Consider the following 21261-nt stretch of genomic DNA (forward strand, 5'->3'; position numbering starts at 1 on the left):
ATATAAATCAGGTTTATTAATGAAATAGAACATCATGAAAGTCACTGCTTAATAAGAACAATGAACATGTTCCTGTTGGCAAAATACCCTGTCCTTCAAAAAGACCATCTATTAAGGAAAAGGGCCCATTCTGCTCTGGTTAGCAGATTTTCATAGGTTGGGAATCTTGTGAAGGAAGACAGGCTAAAAATGCTTGAAGTCTAAAATGTTGTTTGCTGGCTGCCCTGTGCTTAGGGTCCATAGTAGATGTATCTGTGTTGCTGCTGGTTACTAGCAAAATTGAGCAGGCACAAAAAAGCAGAGTTAGGAAGTAGAAATTGTTCAGAGTGGATGACAGGATACCAGCGGAAAAACCACCAGTCTCCAAACATTGTCTTTATTAACCTTGAAATCCAAACTCATCTTCCCTCGCTGGAATTTGAGGGGGTGGGGGAAACTAAATGGTGGGATGTGGGGTTTTTTGTTTGTTTAGGTTTCTTTTTTAACTACTATGCTATTTATATAGAAGTTTTCCCATCCCTTGTTCTGTGGAGAAATCCAAAACAGTTTGAGTCATCCTTGAGTTTGAGCATAGGCTGAACTTCCACAGCATGTATGAACAGAGGACAGGGCAGTACTAGACACTTGCTTCAGTGACAGGTGCTTCTTGCCATCCCTTCAATAGAGCTGGAGGCTTCTCATGCCTCTTCTCCCAAATCTTTTCTTGCTGTTCATACCTGCTGGACAGGGAAGCCTAGGTCTGCATGACTAGAAGGACAAAGAGGGCTGGTGTTTCCTCACGAGTTTGAGCATATAAGCACTGTGTTTCCTAAGAAAGGAGAAATACTAGGGAGTGGAGCATAGTGGAGATAGATTTTGAATGTTAATTCACAGCAACAGCTATTGTATTTTAACTGCTGGGTCTACCAAACTGGTCTGAACAGCCTGCGGCACACCTCCAGAAAACCATGTCTGTGTGTGCTTAGTTTGATCAAGCTCAGATTTCAGGTCAGTTTAAGAGCTGTGTTCTCAAGCTTAAAATTGAATCTGTGTTTGAGGTCTTGGACTAATAGCCCAGTAAATTTTTTTTAATTTCTTCCAGCTTTGATATTATCTCTAATACTTCAGTAATGATTTAAACGCTCACTGGCCCTTTGCAACAGGCATGTGTGTGAGATTTTTAGCTGATAACTAGAATGGTTTCAGCAAATCCCTGGACTGTTCATCACTGGTTTTGATCAGATTGAAATGCCAAACCAAATTATGCAGTTCAGAGAGATACTAATACACATCTGGATGAAAATGGTTGCTAATCTTGGTGCTGAATTCTAATGCAAGTTTCTTCCTCACTAAGGGTTAGTACATGCAGTTGTAGTGCTTAAGTCACTTTGCGGGTGTTTTGATATGTATGAAGCTTAAGAGAAAGCATGAAGTTTTTGGATTTCAGCCTTTCAGCTAGTACAGTTTACCATGTGTATGAATAAGTTGTGTCCACTTAAATCATGAACCATAAACGCATCAAATGGAGATACCTTCTAGTATTGGGTGACCACATCAGCTGTCACAAGCCTTACACTATTCTCAGAAAATTATGTAAGAAACTGATTGAACTGATTTTTTGTGGCAAAATGAAACCCTCCTATAAGATGTCCTGTTGCTATATGTGCAATGTGCTGCCTTGTGTTTTACTTCAGCTGTTTCATGTAGATTAAAATTGGTTCATAATAAAGGTTTCTAGTTCTGGCATTTCAGAAGCTGTAAGATGAGGGAGCCAATCCTGCATGGGAATAAACACTGTGTAAAATCAACAGGGAATTACAGTCTTAAGCACCAGATCTAAGTCTACCAAAGTCACTAACTAGCAATTAAATAACTAAGTAATGCTTGCCAGAGTCAATTGGACTTGGATTAAGGCTTGAAAAAAAAGATTCAGCTGGTTCTACAATTAGTGAAAAATAGCTGAACTCCATCCAGGCAAGCATGCTTTGGTCTTCATAAAGAATCTTTAAAAAACAAACTGTCTGTCTTAGTGGGAAGGGCCTTACATGGTAGAGCGTAGGAACCAAGATACCATTCTGCATGTATATTTCTCCCATGCTTTTTCCTTCTTCACTTCTGCTCTGTTTTGTGGTATGTTCTGTGAAGTTTTTCAGCCTTTTGTTCAGTCAAGCTTCCTACACCCAGTGGTTTGCTCACGCTGTTGCTAAATGATAGATGGTAGGAAATGGTAGAAGTGGTAGATCAAAGGATTCATCCAAAACTCAAAAAAACAGAGCAGAACTAGCATCTCCTCATCTTTGAGTCTTTTACATCTTTTCCATAGTCAAGAATTTTCTATTCAGAAGATAGAGTAAGGGTAAAAATCATTCCTGTTACCTGCTTGGAGAGAAGCTATTTTTATGATGGAAGGCTCTGCAGTCTCAGAGTTGAACACCTACTAGACAACTTTACCAAGGAAATGAACTGCAACATTTTATCAGTGAATGAAGTTACCACAAGAGACTGGGAGATTCTCTGCTATACAAAAACTCTGTCAGTAGATAACATTTTTAAAAGATTTGCTTGCACATCCATAAAGAGTTTTTATTTGGTACAGCAAATACACAGTCTGGGGAAGATCAGACTGGGTGGTTGCACTGAGTCCTTTTGGCCATAAAACCAGTGACTGCAGGAATCCACAGGCTTAACACTTCTTGTTTGCTCATAATACTAATTTGAAAGTATTTTATACAAGTGCAGGATTGGCCTCCCCACTTGCTCATTTTTACTCTTATGATTTTCAGCTGTTGGTGCTTATTCATCTTTCATAGTTTGTATTTTGTTCCTTTAATTTTTCTTTCATACCATTGTTCCTCTGTTATATGTTATGTTGAAAACCTGCAGCTATTGTATAACATGTAGCATATGCCTGTTGTAAGTGCTAAAGCATTTTAATTTCTTAATGTTACATTATCAAGGTAAATTTGGTGCAAAATCGGTTATGGAAAAGAATTATCCTAGATATCTGATGATTTTAATATCCCCAAATTTTGCATATAAATGGGTGATTGAATTTTCAATAAATAATCCATCATTTACTTCTGTTTGTTTGATTAATTAAAAAAAACCTCAAGAGGCAGCTTTGGACCACCTGTGAGGGTTGTTCAGTCTATTGGAATACTGTAATTCTTAACGTACTGAGGACATTAATTCATAACATCAGAGGCAAACAAATAATATCAGATTGTTTAGCCAACATATCTAGCTTCTGTTTTTGCAAAGTGCTTGTGAGTCTTGCATATATTTCTGAGGTTTTGTTACTATCAAAATATACCTCATACTTTAAAGAAAGAAAACTCATATACAGGAATTGCTAACAAGCACTTAAGTGCAAATATTCACTGTTGTAAAATTGTTTAGACAAAAAGACCACCTCTTGTGATCTAACACTTCCTGGATGTACGAGTTTATTAACTTCCTATTGTACTTTTTAAAATGATTCTGTGCTTTGGAAACCTCTGCCTCTAACGTCATTGCCTAAAAAAATTGGCAAGTGACTGTCAGAAACATTTTCTTTCCAAAGGTATTCTGTGAACTCTTTCAGTGTAAGCAATTGTAGGAAACTATGCAACTGGAAAAAAAAAATAGGGCTCAGAATCCAGATGAAAGCCATTTCCAGCACAGTGGTAGTCTCTTGGTGATGTTAGTTGTGGAGCTGTCATATATTTGTAGCCTCTTGAATTTATCTCATGTAGACGGATGGAACTTGATCATTATATAGTTTTCCAGCACCAGGCGTTTCAGCGCTGCAGTTTTCTCATTTGTGAAGTGGGATATAAAAGAAGGTTTTGTAAGGAAACAGACTTCGTGTGATGCACTTGATGTGTGATTGCTCTTTCTAAAACACTTGGAATAGCATTGCTGGAAAACACTGCTGGAAAAGACAGAAGAGCTTAGATACCTTTATTTTAATAAACGGGACAGTAACATTTGTCTCAGTAGGTCAATCTCAAACACTTGCCAGAGTAGGATGTCACCCAGGTAATCCTCGCTGTTGGCCCCTGTTGTGGAAAAAGATTCTTGTGACTTCCTGATCAAACAAGAACGAAGTCCACCTCTGCAGTTCACCCAGAGCACTTGCAGGCATTGTCTTTGCTTAGTTTTCTCCATAGTTAGCGATTTCGTAAGTGGACAAAATTCGGCACATCAGGTCCTACTGTGAGTAAGGCAGTAGTCATATAGAGCTAACAAAGATTTGTCTTATGGTGGTCAAACTTTGAAGCCACATTATAAGGGTTTTCCTATTTCTTAGTATTTAAAGAGCAGCAATATCAGGCAATGTTTTATCACCAGCAATGTAGGGGACTATGCTCTACTATTAGCCATCCTCATCAGAGGACTATTAGTGTTTCTGTAAATATACATAAAAGCATTAACACAATGTTAAATGTGTCAAAGAGTAAAGGCTTGTCAGTATAGAAACATTGATCATCCCCATAACGGGAACAGCCCCTTTAAAGCCAAGAATAGCTGGCACTTGCCATTTCTAGTCAGGGCCAGTGACATAAACGATTCACATGATCACCTGCTGCTGAGTACATGAGCGAATAGCCTGGGACAGTCTTTACAGGAAACATCTTGATGTTTTTCGTTTAGGCTCGGGATTACTTTAGTTCTGGGCAATAGCTAGAAAAGATGATGGAGAAAGGGTGGGTTTCTGTCCAGTTACTGAAAGCAGGGAAGGTTCCTAGTACTGGATGTTTCTTTTCATTTGAAACAATAAATTATTTGAATATTGAAAATAAGAAATACTAGAAGAACAAAGAATATGGTTTCTTCAAGGGAAGTTGATATCTTTGCATCCAGGTGGTACTATGGTAGCTACACTAAGGTGCACAGCTTGACTGACCTGCTGTGCCCTAAGTGTTCTCTGAGTTTCTCACTGCAAATAATCTCTTTGCAGTCAATGCATTGCTGCTTTGGAAAAGCATCTTTGTGCTGAAAGCCGCATACATTTTGTTTCATTCACGTTCTGGTAGCTGTCGTGCCTAGTTCACGGAAGTACCTCTGTTGTCAGCTGTTCTGAAGCAGGAATGGGCTTCCTTGCTGCCTGGCAAGATGAAACTATGCCCCTGATGCACAAGACAGATGGTTATGTACAGAGGGAGTGACAAAAGCAGCACCCAGGAGGCTTCCTGGGATGATATTGAGAGCATTCAGCCTGCTGGACCCAGCGTGCTATCTCAGGGAGTCCTCTCTCTGCAATCAGGACTGCAATCAGCAGCTGCGCTTACCCAGAGCAATCAGGATGTCAGGCTAAAACAAGCATTAGGCCTCCACAAGCAGAAGACGGAGTCATTATAGAGCAACAGGCCCCACTGCTTCCATACTGCCTTCCACAGAGGCAAGAACAAACACAAACCTCATTGATTCGTTTCCCAGAACAACAGCTCAATCAGTAAGTGGTGCTGGGAGGAAGAAAAAGAGCTGGATTTGATATGCAAAAAGTAACAGGAGAGAAAAAAAAAATATTAGCTGTAGGGACAAGGTTTCCAACACAAAATCCTCTGGAGAGGTGGCGGAATTAACTATCCAGTTCAAGCTTCATGTAACTTTTGACAGTTTCTGTGATAGCATAAATGCCATCAAACTCCAAATGCATAGATGAGAAAACAGAGAGACTGGTAGATTTCTGTACCGCTCTTTCCTATCCTTCTTTTAATCTATACCTCATAATCATAAATGTCTTCGTACATTCTTAACTAGCTGTCTGAGGGGACAGGTTTCTCACTTTTCATCCAACCCCCAACATTTATGTTTTATCCCTGATTCTTGAAGCTTGAGGTCAGTAGTTTTTCTTGGAAAGCAGGACTATACATATATAATATGTTTCTAAACAGAACAAGAAGAGAGAGAGCTAAATCTATCCTTTGGGGGAATTATCTTCCTGTGTATTCAAGTAATCTGAAGGGCTAATTCTGCCAATGTTTTTCTTAATTTGTGTCCTGTACAGAAAAGGAATTTTCATTGTGACTAAAGGAAACAGCTAAAAGTCTAGGAGTGTAAATGCCTGAATAACTTCTTTGATATTTAGAAAAGTATTATTAATTAGTACTGATGCTTATTCAAAATACATCAGGAAAACAAAGAGAAAAAAAATGTGAATCACTTGTTTAGGAATCAAGCACAAAATAAATTCATGCCACCCATTGTGCTTTCACTATGCTATACTCACATGCAATCTTTAAAACATCATTTAAATTAAAATTAATAGTAAAGTAGTTCTGGACATTAAAATTGAGATTAAAAATCAAAATTGTTAATTGCTGTGGGTTACGGTAATCTGAATAATAAGGAAAATAACAACAGTTATTTTAGGGAATTCCATTTCTAATGCAGTATTAATTGTGCAAATACTTGTTCTAACTATGGAAATTAATGACATTCCAGTAGCAATAAAAGTATACATTTGACCTAGAGTTCATTTGTGATTACAGAAATCATGTAAAAAATTACACTTTATTTCACATATTAGCTCCCTGTAAGCTTTTCAATCCTGCTGGCATAGAAACCAGTGAAGGTCTTGGAATATAGGAGGGAGGTTATGCAAATTCTTACACTGTCAGTAAATAATTTTTCCCATTCAGTTTAGGATTATGAGCAGTGATATGTGAGAAGCTACCCTGAACATGGAAAGTTCTCTGCCTAACTTCCTCACTGAATTTGCAGTGGTTCCTAGCTAAAAATTGTCTCTTCAATTGAATTTAATGGAAACAATTAGACGGAGAATGTGAAAATTAGGAGAAGAAACAGCAAAGCTTTCTCCAGCAACAGTGGTTCTAAAAACTTGATCAGACTAATCGATGCTCCCTACAAGGGCTTCAGACTTCTCCTCACACCCCTCCACTGTTTATCCATGTTGTGAGTAGGGACCCCAGCCCCTGTAGAAGTGCTGGCACTTCTTTACAGGTGTAAGTGTGAAAATGAGAGCACTGGTGTCCAGTGGGTCAGAAAACAAAACGTAGTAGAATAAGGACCTTTTTTTCATCTGACTTTGCCAACCCCTAGACTGATGTCCCAAGAGCCCATAAAGCAGGCAATGCGGACAGATCCTTGGTAACCTAATGGAAAAAATGATTAGCATGTCCATTCAGGGGTGGATGCATGAAAATTATGCTATTTGAAGAACCTGTATTCTGTAGCGTAGCTAAAAAAGTCCAAGTTCATTTGAATAGCTGACACATGCATTTGAGGTCGGTGTTTTCTCTGGTTTATTTTGTTCTAGCGTTGCTGTACCAGAAAACGGATTGGATAGTGAGGTAAACTGGGAGCCATAAAAATAACTGAAGCTGGTATAATGCTTAGCACTGTTCCAATTCCTTAGTACTGTATGATGGCTTGTGTACACGAAAGGGAAACCAGTGAAGAAGAGATATGCAGTACCAACAAATGCTTCCTTTGGCATTAGTGCAGCTGTGCTCAATGCTGTTTTTTCTGTACCTATTATTTGAAGTTGGGGAGATGGGAATCATTACAAGCATCTGTAAAACTAGCTGTTAATTGAAATCTAAGTTTAATTTAAGAGGAAAAAGAAACCCTCAAAATAGGCCTAAGAAAGAGATAAAATTTCATGGGAGTTACTTAAGTAATGTGCAATTCCAGCTGTATATATGGTACATCTAAGACAGTCTGAAGCATAGTTAAAAATTTGCATGAATGGCAACCACTGGGTTCAGACTTGTGTTTCCTGAGTCTTGTTTTGTTTGAAGTGGACTGTAATGCAGACATGATTTTTGAGGACAGCCTGTGCCTTGGCTTCCTCAGATTTGCTTGTACTGAAGGGTTCCTGTCAGATGAGTTGTGTGAACTTAATTGTGAGTGAGATATTTAATTATTTATTTTAATTATCTAAAGTGGGAGAAATAAAAATTTTCTAGAGCCTGGGATTCTGAAGTAATCTAAATCCTATTCTTAAATCTCAATTAAAATGAATAATTCTTAAGGATCCAGGGCATTTAAAGACTGCCATGAGAAATTTAAATGCCAAGCCTTACTTTGTTCATCATCTAGGTTTCAACCTGTGTTTTCAGCTCCAAATTTATGAACCTGTAGTGCTCAAGTTAACAAAAAAGGAGGAGGGGCTGGAGGGGAATGGTTATATTCCAGACATTTTACCCAATACCCAGTCTCTGATGCTATCATATATATGCACATAATTTTTATCTTAATCCTTGAAAAGAACATTTAAAAGTTTGTAAGTCTTGGGCAATTGAGTTACAAAGAGTGTTTATTTTACTGATGCATTTTAATGTCTTAATCCCCAGTTGCCTTATGACTTTTAGAACTCCTAACAAAATGTACTTCAGTTCACACAAATATGAAGAAAGACCACCAATCTCAACAGTCACTCAGAGTAGAAACTGAGTAAAAGTACTAGGACTTCTCATTCCTTACTAATCAAAAAGTCACTGTCTCCCAAACATCAGCTGCCGCAACTAGTACCAAATTAAATTGAAAAGATAAAATCATCAGAGTTCTGAAAAGACTTGTATTTGAACTTGCTCTGAGGACATGGGAACTCCTAGTCTGTGGTGGCAATCTAGGACAGCTGGTTCTCTCCACCACAAGGCGAGTTAAATGGTGTCTATGAACTAGTGCAGGGTAACTACTAGTTTTATTTCTAGCCCTTTGATCTTACAATGCATGACTTACAAACATCTTTGATATAGACGAGTGTTTATTTGAAATAATATCTATTCTAACTATGCAGAATTTATTGAAGTAGTGCATAAAGCAACATTAGTGTTGTTCCACAAAATGAAAATCATACATTTCAGGGCAGCACAAACAACATTTTTTTCAGTTATAGGTTATAGGTATCAGAAAATGCTTGCATAAGTAGTGGAGTGGTAGAGAGCCTTCTCCTAATGCTAAAACCATCCCTTACCACTTAAAACCAAGTAGTCAGTACACAGGTTACAGAGCTCCAGTAACTTCAGTATATCTGCCCTTTGGACAGTCTGCTGTGTGGAGCGAAAAGATTCCTGCCATTTGCTTCCCAAGCATTTCTTTTTGCATTGAGGCATCTTGCTTATTCATTGCATCGTCAAATCACTGGGTTTGATTGCAGGGGATTTTCCAAGCTCTTCTTCAATATAACTTCAGTACATGGTGTTCAGAAAGGAAAGAAAAAGGACTGGGCATAAGCATCAAACTATTGCCGTTTTGTTAAGCGTCGATGTTTTCTCTGCTCTTCAGAAAAGTAGGGTAAAGTAACCACCAAATGGAGTTTTGCAAGTATTTTGAGCAATGTTTCTTTTAAAGTATTTAAGTCATGGTTAATAGTCCTGTCTTTCTGCATTCTTGTTTATCATTTGAGCTCACCCAAACCTTACAGTGTCTATCCAATTTCTCTTCAAAAATAAATAATAGAATACTCAGGGTCATACTGCCATATTACAAAGGTTTTTTTTCTCTATTCACCTGCATAAGTCATGTCTCTGAAGAAGGAAGAATTGGTCCCTTTTATGAGCTGCCCACTGTGATTTTTGATCCAACTCATCACCTCCCTCAACATAGACCTTAAACTTTGAAGTACTGAATGTGGGGGAACTATATTTCCTTTTCAAACAAAAGAGTGACAATTCTTTCACATACGGATATGAGGAACAAGAATCAGATTCTGAATTTGGAAGGTAATGCTAGCAACAGAAGCGGAGATTAAAACATTTCAGTTATGACAAAAACCGTAAAATATGACAGAGAGCACTTGCCACTTTAACAAATGAGTGGAAAGAACTCCACTTCATTTGTTCAAGTTTTATTTATGTTTTCTGAAATAGAAAAGTGAATTTGTTAACGTACTCCATGGCACAAAAATCTGTGCCCTGTGTGGAAAAGTAAGAGCTAGATGTCAAATGGCTGTATTTATCCTATGTGGGCTGTATGAGATAATTTTGAAATCCTGAGAATTCTGAAATCCTGAAATCCTGAAATCCTTACAAACGTGAAATTTGCCCACAGTGCATGTTCACATACTTAACAATCTGTTAATTCTCAGAACAGAATCCCAGAAAAATGACTGAACACGCGAATTGACCAACCTACACAAAAGTCAATATTTTATTAACAGTACAACAGAGAGTTTAAAGCTATTCTAAAACTGCATTCTTTGACTAGAGTCTGCAATACAGGAAAAAAACCTCAAAAACCCTGAAGCATGTGATTAAGTCCATCTTTACTCAAGAAAGATCTGAAGTACCTTTTTCAATTTAGAGCAAACATTAACCTGAGGGAAGTCAATAAAACTGTTCATATAAGCAACTGAAAAATGTGAACAAGAAGCCCCAGTCTGTCTCGTAACTGTAAGCAATGTATTTGTCATCTACACAGCAATCATTATTTTAGTATGTATCACTTAAAAATATATCATGCTTGCCTTCTGATGCTAGAACAGCTGTACCATAAATCCAGCAGTACTCAAACAGATTTGTACTCTTGGGGTAGCTGGAGGTTTGACACATAAAATATTGAAGCTAGGATATTAAAAATAAGGTTTTTAGATGTAGTCAAAGAAAGTCCTTTGAGATCACATGAGCATGCCTGAGAATGGCTGCCTTACAGAAGTGACTTCCTTACAAGCTTATATTTAAAACTCCTGAGTTGTTCTTAATACGCAATTTTGTTTGGGCTTTTTTGGGAATGTTTTTCAAATTTTAGAAGAACAGGAATTAGGAATTTAGAACATAACCAACATCTCAACAACTCAACTTTTGTGGTATTAGGGTAATTATATAACTGTGAGGAAAGAAAAAATAAGACTTGATGGAACCTCTCTTCCTTAGATTACATTTCTCAAGTGTTCCAGCATCTGAACTGTATAGCAACATCATATCGCACGAATTCACGGCACATTGTCTCAACATAGAAACTATCTCTTTGTGAGATGGATCTTATCCATCTTTCTGAGTATATTATCCTCCAAAAAGTTGGCCTTGAGCCAGGAAACAGGTGCTACTATAGGTGCTACTCCTTTACTTGCTTTCCTGTAAAGCAGAACAACCCCTCAACAGTAAGAGCAATAAAGCTAGCAACTTTTACAAGCACGTTCATCTTTTCAAAGCACTTAGGACAAGCTTTTCGTATGCATTCATGTATATAGAAATAAATCTCCTACATAAATTCCAGTGGCTAAAAGGCGTGTAAATGTGTGTGATCTGAATATTTCACCGTATTTCTTTCTACTGGGGAGGATGGAGTCTGAGTCTTTTCAACATCAGAACTTGACATTCTACATTCAGCACTTTTTCATTTGTGTGAATTCAACACAAACATGTCAAGAATCCAGAAAGTTTGGGCTCTGCATTTGGTTTAATTTCTCAGTTTAGTAATTCTAGATCCTGGTACTATTTCCATATTTTATAGAAAGGATTTCTGAAAATTGTTTGTGACCTCTCCAAAAGCATCTGAGGCTGCAGAAGAAGTCTCTCAGTGTTAAAAAAAAAATTCTAAATTTTTGCATGATTTGAACTGAATTGTTGGCAATATGGTCAGATTTCTAATAATTGTTTTTCTTTTTCAGGAAAGCATAGATTTGGGTGAGATCATGTTTTCCCTCTGTTATTTGCCTACTGCTGGGAGAATGACATTTACAGTCATCAAATGTAGGAATCTCAAAGCAATGGATATAACTGGCGCATCAGGTGAATCTACTTCTTTTTTAAATGACAAGGCAGAGTCATTCAGGAAGGGGACAAATAGGAATTCCTTGGTTTCTGTGTGCTTAGCATGGTTGTGAAATGGAAGTAGCAGGAGAATGGGTATAGACCCTGTTCAGGCCTACTGACTATCTTTGGTCTGGCAGTTGGTACGTCTGTTCAGAACAGATATGCCTTTCCTTTCAACTGACAGCATACTGAAAGCAGTGTTTTGCCAGGGTCACTAAAATCTTTGTAATTTTTTGTCTTATCAATATGACAGTCCTACAGAAAATATTTGCTTTTATGCTACACATTTGCATGACGTTGAGTTCAAATGCCCACAACTGATTATCTCTTGCACAGATCCATATGTCAAAGTGTCACTGATGTGTGAGGGTCGAAGACTGAAAAAGCGGAAAACAACCACAAAGAAGAACACACTCAATCCCGTTTATAACGAGGCCATCATCTTTGATATCCCTCCAGAGAATGTGGACCAGGTCAGCCTCTCCATTGCAGTGATGGATTATGATCGGTAAGCACAGTTTGCTTCCTGAACATTAATCGTCAGTGAAAGATTACCTGATCATTTCAAGTGACTGCTTTCTACCTCCCTGAACTTTCAAGTCAGTTCAGCGCCACAAAAGATAAAGCCTTCAGGTCTTTTCCTGAAGTGGTTTAAAGCTTTCTTGCCTTTTAGAGCTCAGGCCATTTTGTCTGCGTCATAAATAACTGTGATGAGGAAGAAACATGGCTCAGTCTTCTTACGGGCCACTAGCATTGGCATACATTTCTGTCCCCATCTGGTGGTTCGACTATGTAAAAGCTTTATAAATCAGGTATTTCTCAGTTTAAAAAAGACCTTTACACCTCTAATTTCTATTTAAAAGCCAGGTATTTTAAATCAAAGAAAAATTGGCTAACTAAAAAAGAATTAGATGCTAATTACCTCGTTGAATTAAGTCATAATTAATCCTTCAGTTCACTCAATAAAGCAACTTTGCAACCTTTGGGTTCAGCACTCAGTGATAACACATCTGAGCCTTAGTTATCTGTGTCCTCACTGAGAACTGACAGGAAGATACTCCTGCTTAGAGTAGCTCAAGGACCGCAGGTTAAACTAGACAGTGCCAGAATAATGCCTGAGCCAAGTCTGCTTCATTCAAGTGCTATTAGTAATGAGCTCTTGAGACTGCAGGGCAAATAAACAGTGAAAGTCCAGTTTAGTAAGATGAACCTCCAGATTATTTTTCCTTGCCATCAGATTTCTGATCATCCTCCAACTTCTGTCAGGAAGACTTTTTCAGTCAGATGTGAAAGGGGCACTGCGGTGCTGTTAGGGGGAGAAAAGCAGAGCAACTTGCACACTTTCAGTCCTCCTCAGCTGCTCCTTTCAAAGCATGTGCTAACGGGAAGTTAGTAAACATTATTCTGAAGTACGTAGAGGCAAGGTGCAGAAAATTACTTTCTGGAGTCCCTCAACAGCTCTATGGTGCTGTGAGGAGTATGAAGTATTAAGGTATTGCCTATTATAACTACACAACTCTCACATTTTTAGCTGAAGTTCCAATGACCACAAGACGTAGAGCTGGGAAATATAGCGTGAAATGACATCTGAAGCATTTGCAGCACAAAACGTGTTCCCCATCATCTTCCTGAACCTTCATCTCCCACAAAATTTAAGCATGTTTACCTTCTAGATCATTTCATGTATTACAATCCTTTTCTGTCCTTGTGCCATTAGGGTTGTAACCTTTTAATGGCAAGAGTTATGTCTTCATTGCTATTTTTATAGCTGCTAGAAGCACTCTGGTAGTGGCTGGAGGTTTTTGATGCTACCTTTACAGAACTTAATATTACTATACTACCACTAAACCTAATATCTGTAATAAATAATGTGAAAATTTTGGGCATGTATACTGTGCTGCACTAAACCAGTAAACTGAATTATACATCATATGTTATTAAAACTATTTTTATTTTAAAAAAATTCTGCCTCTCTGCAATTCTCAGAGTAGGGCACAATGAGGTCATTGGGGTGTGCCGGACAGGAATTGATGCTGAAGGGCTTGGAAGAGATCATTGGAATGAAATGTTGGCTTACCCACGTAAACCAATAACTCACTGGCATCCTCTAGTAGAGGTAAGAAGTAGCAAAATTCTCTCCTTCTTAATATATTGAATGTTTTTGTCTCTCTCACACTTACGTGCAGCTGAGAATCATGAAAATCAGTGCAGCATGTATGGAGCAGCTGTAAGATCCTTAGTGCACTCCAAATCTAGTTGCATGGGTTTATGGATTACTTAAATGCACCACTTCAAAATTTTCCATAATGCGCTGACAGCATTGTACCATTAAACAATTAAGACATTTGAAAGGTCGTTTGCAGGTATTTCAAAAGCAATCATTTCCTGTTACAAAATATCTTTATCATGAACAGTTATGTTGCTAAAACATTAATCTGAAACTGGCCTGCTAATTAGGCTAAGTTGAGGCAACGTACCAGCAGCTACCTCCAAAGTTACTCAGACAGATGCTTATTGGAAGCTTATTCAAACACATGGGTGATTATATCTGCAAGGCCCTGGGCTTGGACTCCCTCTTCAACCTGCTGTGGCCACATCTTACTGATTTTCTGTATACAAAATGCTCACAGATTTGGGTTCAGAAAGATGCATGTTAAAGCCTCAAGAAGCAGCAGGCCCTGCTTTGGGACACAGGACACACTGTTTAGCCCTCCCCAAACCCAGTCTCTGTAGGAAAACGAGTTGCTGTCTGAGGCATCATGGGCCATTTGTTTTCTCCACTATGTAGCACGTGGCTGCACAGCATCTCCAGTGACAGATAGAAAAAGCCCAACAGCAAGGCTTCAGTAAAACACCTAAAGTGTGGGGGCAGGAAAACTGAGACAGTGCAGCAGAGAAGCCTCTTTTCAGAGGTTCATGGCTTTCTCTGGATTATGTACCACCCCTCAGTGGTGCAGTAGACCCACTCCTGTGGAACAAGTCAGAAGCATTTCAGGAGCTCACTTTAGGAATTCTTTCCATTATTACTCTGCTGGAGACTTTGATCCAGAAAGGGTTTAGATGTGATTCATGTTCCTCTTTGAGGGAGTCTCTCATCCTCTGAAATGAGTGTGATGTGTGGTCAGATATGATGAATTTACAAAACTAACACTTTTCTTGCAGTTACCTGGCCGAGCAACCAGTTTTGATAGCCAGGGATCTTGTTCATCACCAAAACCACCGCTTACGCCCTAGGGACCAAGAGTGGATTCATCGTGTTCAGTGTCCAAAGCTCCTTTGTAGCTCACATCTAGATAAATAGAAGGTTTGGCTTCCGCAGATGAACTGTATCCATATTTTTTTATTAAAATACATTTTTCCTATTCTACGTCTTATATTACAATTTATAATAATTTCTTAATATATGAATGAAGTTGACTTGAGCCAAGTATAACCCTTCCTCATACAAATTCATTCACCTGTTTTCTCTCTGGCATATATCCAGTGTCATATCCAAGCAGTGTTTTGATATGACCTATACCTTTGCATAGACAAAGAAATGAAAAAAAAATCTCCCTTAAGCAATTCAAAACCACTGCAGCTTGTAATGCCTAATTCTTCTGAGGGAGAGCAACAAGTCATATATGGCTCTTGAAGTAAATTTATTCTAAATTGCACTAAATCCTGTTTGACTTCTCAAGGTTAACACTTCAAACTGAATGTTGCATGAAAAATCAACTGTTGTCACATTTTGAGTGTTTGGAAAGTCAGTTCATTCATTGGGCAGGGAGGAAGGGCTGATCAAAAGCCCACTGAAGCCGGTGAGAAGGACCCTAGTGGCTTCACTGGGTTTTAGTTTAGCCTTTATGGAACAGGATTCACAACTGGATCTATGCAGTTATAATCTTCCAGCAATCAAGACACCTGCTGCACCTACAGGAACTCGTTAGCCCGTCCAGCAAAACAACGAGGCGCACTCACCCAGGCAGGTGGCTGTTCTCAGCGGCTGTTTTTCTTCAGCTACCCACCGGCTGATGAAGAGCTAGCTCGGATGTCTCTGCATGGCGCTGAACAGCGCATGTACGGATATCATTGTGGAAAGCAAACATGTCTGCTGCGAGCTGTGTGGAAATTGTCGTCGCTCAACAGAGATGTAGGTGTCTCCTGACAAGGTGGATCCAGGCCCTTTGAAATAGTCCATTTGCTGCTGGCATCATGCGGTCCTTATTCGGTCTTTATACAGGTCAAACCGTAGGTGAGAGAATTCTCTGAAGTAAAGGAATTTATTTAATGTGTTTTAGCTGTTCAAAAAATTGACCAAAAGCTGCAGTTACACAGCACATTTTTCTGATCCTTGATTTAGTGTGACAATATTAAATTTCTTTGAAGTTATTTTGACGGAGTGAATAGCTCACGTGGAATAGTTTCTGGTCCCTGGCTGGATGCCTCTAGAATTATATGCCAAATGTGAATTTGAGATACGTTTTGTGTCAATATATGGAGACAGAAATTGAAATGTAACAATTTTATAAACGAGTAAACTCATTTGTTAGAAAACACAGTGACAGCAAATGCAGAAAGGTATTGGCTACAGTGAGCTGTTTTAAAAACTGGAAGAGCGCCGCATATTATTTTGTGGATTTAGCTCTTTTAGCTCTGCAGTTTACCTCAATCAGACAGTTATTTTATTTTTTTCTTTTTTTTCTGTTTTTTTTTTTTTCCTTTCTGCGAAGAGCTTGGCAAAGACTGCATGATTGGACCTAAGATTTTGAAAACTGAACTGCAAGAAAAAAGTTGGGGTGGTGGCTCTTCTTGGATCTTTGTAATGTAAAAAGAAAACTAGGATAGTATTTTCTAAAACAGTGTTTTTACAGAAGAGTGTCATACACGAGAAAAATGCCAGTGGAAGTTTGTTTTATGATAATGGAAGAATTTGTGAGAATTAATCTAGTTGTGAAGGGAAAAGACAGTTGAGAGAGACTTCTGAAGAACCGTTTTGGTTTGATTAGTTTGGCCTGGTTGATGCAGGTGACACAGAATATATTTATGAAGATCCATTCTGCTAACTAATCTCTAAGACAGTCAAATACGCCTTGAAGTGTCTTAACTGCTCCAGGAAAGTTAGGAAGGCTGATCTTAACATTACAGGTGTTTTTAAGGCAAAAAAAGGAGGCAGGTTTAATTCCTTGCCTTCTGTGCCTACGAACACAGCAAGCAAGCAAGCAAACAAATAAATAAAGCTTTCAGACATTCTTTACAAATTAAAAAAAAAAAAAAAGAAAGAAAAAGGCTCCAGCCCTTCCAGCCCAAGGTTTTGAATGTCTGTTCCAGGTTGCTATTCACGTCCTCTAGACAGAAATAGTTTTTCCCAGAGAGGGTTGGTAATGCTGAACACTGATCCTCCCTGCTCAAGATTGTATTTTCATCACCATAAACACAGAGCAGCCTTGCAGAATTTCATTCCTCTGTTTGCTCTGGCTGAGTAATTTTTTCAATAGGAGAACAAGCTCTCCTTTGTGGTTTTTTTTTCTTCCCATCATCGTTATCATTATGAGATTTTGTGGCCTAGATAATTTTCATCATGATTTTGCAATCTTGATATAGAAACAGATATATATATATGTGGAGATTGAAAAACTATTTTGTGTATACATTTATCTTAATATAAATTATATCAGCAGTGGCCTTTGTGGCCTAGAAAATACTTTTTGTAATGTGGTACTGTAACAGTTAACTGAATATTCTTTGCACTTTTTTGCACCTAATATCCAAAAAGCTAACAATTTCACGATCAAATGTAGCATAAGTGTTCAGCAATGAGCAACATCTTTTTAACTATTTCATTGTTCTCGATGAGTATCCTGTATGTTTCATCATAAGTAGTAAGGTATTTCAGTATTCACGTTCTTAAATTTAAATTGTTGTCAAACACCAAAGGAATAATAGCTCAGTTTGTGCCCTCTTGTTGTGTTATTTTTGATATTGTTAATAACAATAGTGAATGACTTTTGTGTCTAAACTTGATTTATGGGTGCTCTGCATCTAGGAAAAATCAGGCTGCAAAATTATGAGAACATCTAACTTCAAAAATGATCACCTAATTAATTCTTTTTAGTCCCTTATCAGTGATTAATAGAACTAATGCAAAAGATTTTTATTTTTTTTTCCACCGCTTGCTTAGCTGTCTCACAAGACAGAGTATATATTTGGTATAACCAAGCCATCACCTTTAGAGCCTGGTTAACAAGTTAATCACTGAACGTACTCACAGAAGCCCTGAGTAAAAAATTAGTACAGTTTTAGTCAGTGAATATGTTGCATTATGTATCTTTTTATTAAGAAATTTAAAATATTTTAATTTGGAGAAGTTGTAAACTCCCGGCTTCCATCCTGAATGGTTGTTTGTTATTTATCCGCATTTCTGCCATATCGCAAACATTAGCCTAATTTGAGCAAAATCAAATCTGGCAAATGGTTGGTGTAAAATATATTGTAGTAATTTTACAACAGTTTGAAAGACTCAAATTCCTTAAAAGCCTGAGTTATTTTTATTGAAATGATTTACTGGAAACAGTAACGGTACTTAATAAGAATTGTATTTTGCACTGCAGAGCTTTTTTATACTTTCACAACAGTAAACCACAGAACTGTACAGAGAAAGTACATGATGGATTAAGTGGTTCCAGGGGAGCTGTTAAATTTTGATATTTATTTTCAATAATGCACTGTAAAGTGAAAAAGCCCACGTACAAATGTATCTAATGAGCCATTCTAGTCTTTTGGGTAAATATTGATTGCAAGCAATTGTTTCCCTTCCCCACATTAAATAAGTTTTCAGGGACTATTAGATTTGCTCTAAGCAACCATAAAATTCTTATTAGGTCTATGCAAAATGTTAAGTAGGACCCTAAACCACCGGTAGATTTAGGATTCTAGTGGCACTGCAGACAGCAGCAGAGGCGACCAGATGCTCAATAAGATGTAAGTCACGTGTTGCACCCCATGACCTCAACTTTAGCTCACTGTATTGTGTACTTTTGCTGATATGGCCCTTCCCCTCTCTCTACCAGCAAGTAACCATCTCTTTCCCCACCTACTTTTGTCTATATTGGGCTTCTCTTCAAGCAGTAGAGTCCTGACCCTTACTTTTATCTGCCCTGCTGAAAGATGACTCCTGGCCTTAAAAAGTAGTAATATGAAACCTGTGGGATCTTTATCAAAATGTTTAGGATAGCTACATCTCTCATTTTCATTCTATAAAGAGCTGTCAAGGAAGAAACTTCCCTTCTCTGCAGTCCCTTATGATCAGCAGACATTCAGAAATCAGTAATACTGTCTGGCTTTTTCCTCTAGCAAGCACCAGAAGAGCAATATACATATCTCAGGGATATGTATATTGGTCAGGGACAGAGAAAATGGCCAGAACCAATAACATAAAACAAAACTTAGTATATCAGAACAAAAGTTCCCCTGCAATCTTTCTTCTTCAATATATAGAATGGTTTTGAATTCTTATTTTTAAGTAACAAAACGATACATTTTTCTTAAAGAATCACAACCACATTCAATATTTTTGAAGAAAATTTTGAGTAAACATGAAATGTTTTCATTGGGTTGATTTTTTCCAAGGGAAAAAAGGCAATTATTTCCTAATTTCTTTCTATGGATGCATTTTTGGAGCAATATTAAGAAAACTTTAAGTTTCAAAAGAGATTTATTTGATCCATCCATTTCTCCTCTTTCTCAGTTTTTTAAATTGGTTTCAATGTAATCCTTCTGAAAATTTTTAACATGATGATGCACAACAAATACATGATAGTGTAGTTCCACAATTATTTTGCTGTATCTTCTTAACCAATTAACTGCTTGTACCTTATAAACTTTTATATGTACTTTTTATATACAGTCCATTAATTTAACTATCTTTATATATCTGAAATCATTTGACTCTATTTTGAAAGTGTGTAAACATTTAAAAGAAAGGTAAGTAGCTATTTTAGAATTCTGCAATAGAGTTCTTGTCCTGCTGAAAATGTCAGATAATATCTGTCAGACCATCCAAAATATATGTGCATGTTTTGATGGAACGTTTTCCCTCTCATTCACACCACAGCCGAGACTTAGTTTAAGCCCTTTGCTCAAGATTCACTTTCTCTTGGCTTCTGAGGCTTGCCAGTCTAAACGGAGCTCTCTGGTGTCAGAAAATAGCTAAATCATGGCACAGAGCAGACCACAGAGCTAAGGAAGACAAAGGAAAATGTGGCAGTAGACACACAGCTATTCAATGCAACTGCAAACACTCTGAAATTAAAAGCCTCCCTTCAAAACCGATAATCATTACAATATTCATATCACTTGTCCTTTCTTTCTGTACTGTAAAGCAGGAAGAAAGAGGGGCGTTCCTGAAAAAGAGTCAGTGTTAGGCATAGGAGTTAATTGAGGGGCTGATCGCAGCCATTTCCCATTTCCAAGGCAAATAATACTTTAACTTCAGAAAGTGTCCTTTGTTTACTCATCCAAAATGTATAAATATCTCCTACGCAATTCCCCTTTTCCTTAGCCCCAGCTAGAAACTGGCAGGTTTTTAACAGCGTGCAGGAAACCAAGAGCTGGAACTCTAAGAGAAAGTGAAGCTGCAGGTGGGATTTAAATATCACAGGGGAATTTGTCCCGGAAAATGGAACTAACACCCTCAGTCTTGTGCTGAGTGCTAGGGGATGCTTGATGATAGCAAGTGCTCAGGGCTGTGATTTTATGCTTTATCTGATAGTACCTCTACTGTTGCTGTTGCTGGGAAACCTCTTCTTTACTGGCTCAGAGAGGAGAACGCCTCTGGTATTGCTATGTAAAATTTTTCCACCCAAGTATAGACTGTGACTCTTAAGTTACACGGATCTCAGTCCTCTGGAAGGGCACAAAGCATGTTAAATTTGCAGAACAGAAAAAATCAATCAAAGCTTTGCACTATACCATCAGGAGGACTATTCACTTTGTTGATACTAAGGACAAGTGTTGGTGCCTTACTGATCCAAAAGAGGGCATTTCGTACAGTACTCTGTATTGTGAAGCCCGTGTTGGTGAACCATGTTAACACTATTGAAGACCCTCAGTATCAACCTTGTCAAAATACAACTAATAACTATAAATACAGGTTACATAGGTTATCAGAGTACCAAAGCCCTCGCCGGTGGGAAAGACTCCCTGATACATAATTCAGGACAGTGTGCTCTGAAAATTGGATCTGCAGGAAGTCACATAGCTCCTATGATGAAAGTGGAGCTTCTCTGTAATAATTTATGAATACAGTATGTTGACTTGGCTATTGGTCTCAAATTAGGTGAGTTCAATAAGTAGGATTTAGGGAAAAAAAGAACAGGCAGAAAATGTTTGACAAGGGAGTGCTTCTTAGAGGAAAAAGAGATTCACAAAATATTAATGTCCATACTGGTGGCCCGGGAGATTTTACAGACACTACAACCAGTCTGAAAAATGCATCTCATCTAAAATGGTGAAAACCCAAGCAGGCGCAGGAAAAAAAGCATAGCAAAGGTCGAGAGGTCTGTTTCATGACAGACAAGTTTTATGTCTGAGCAGGCTG

The 21261-nt window shown here is 38.0% G+C and overlaps 1 protein-coding gene across 1 annotated transcript in view; it reads left to right on the forward strand.

Annotated features, from left to right (window-relative positions):
- The window catches only part of SYT10 (synaptotagmin 10), a 39548-nt gene extending 20116 nt beyond the window's left edge, over positions 1 to 19432 (forward strand). Inside the window, exons 4-7 of the mRNA XM_064457644.1 lie at positions 11540 to 11660; positions 12021 to 12192; positions 13671 to 13800; positions 14847 to 19432. Of these exons, the coding sequence (XP_064313714.1) occupies positions 11540 to 11660; positions 12021 to 12192; positions 13671 to 13800; positions 14847 to 14918 (495 nt within the window). The 3' untranslated portion in view covers positions 14919 to 19432. The remainder of the gene's footprint in view (positions 1 to 11539; positions 11661 to 12020; positions 12193 to 13670; positions 13801 to 14846) is intronic.
- Positions 19433 to 21261: the final 1829 nt, after the last annotated feature.

Source organism: Phalacrocorax carbo, chromosome 1 (assembly GCF_963921805.1).
Source record: "Phalacrocorax carbo chromosome 1, bPhaCar2.1, whole genome shotgun sequence".
NCBI classification, from domain to species: Eukaryota; Metazoa; Chordata; class Aves; order Suliformes; family Phalacrocoracidae; genus Phalacrocorax; species Phalacrocorax carbo.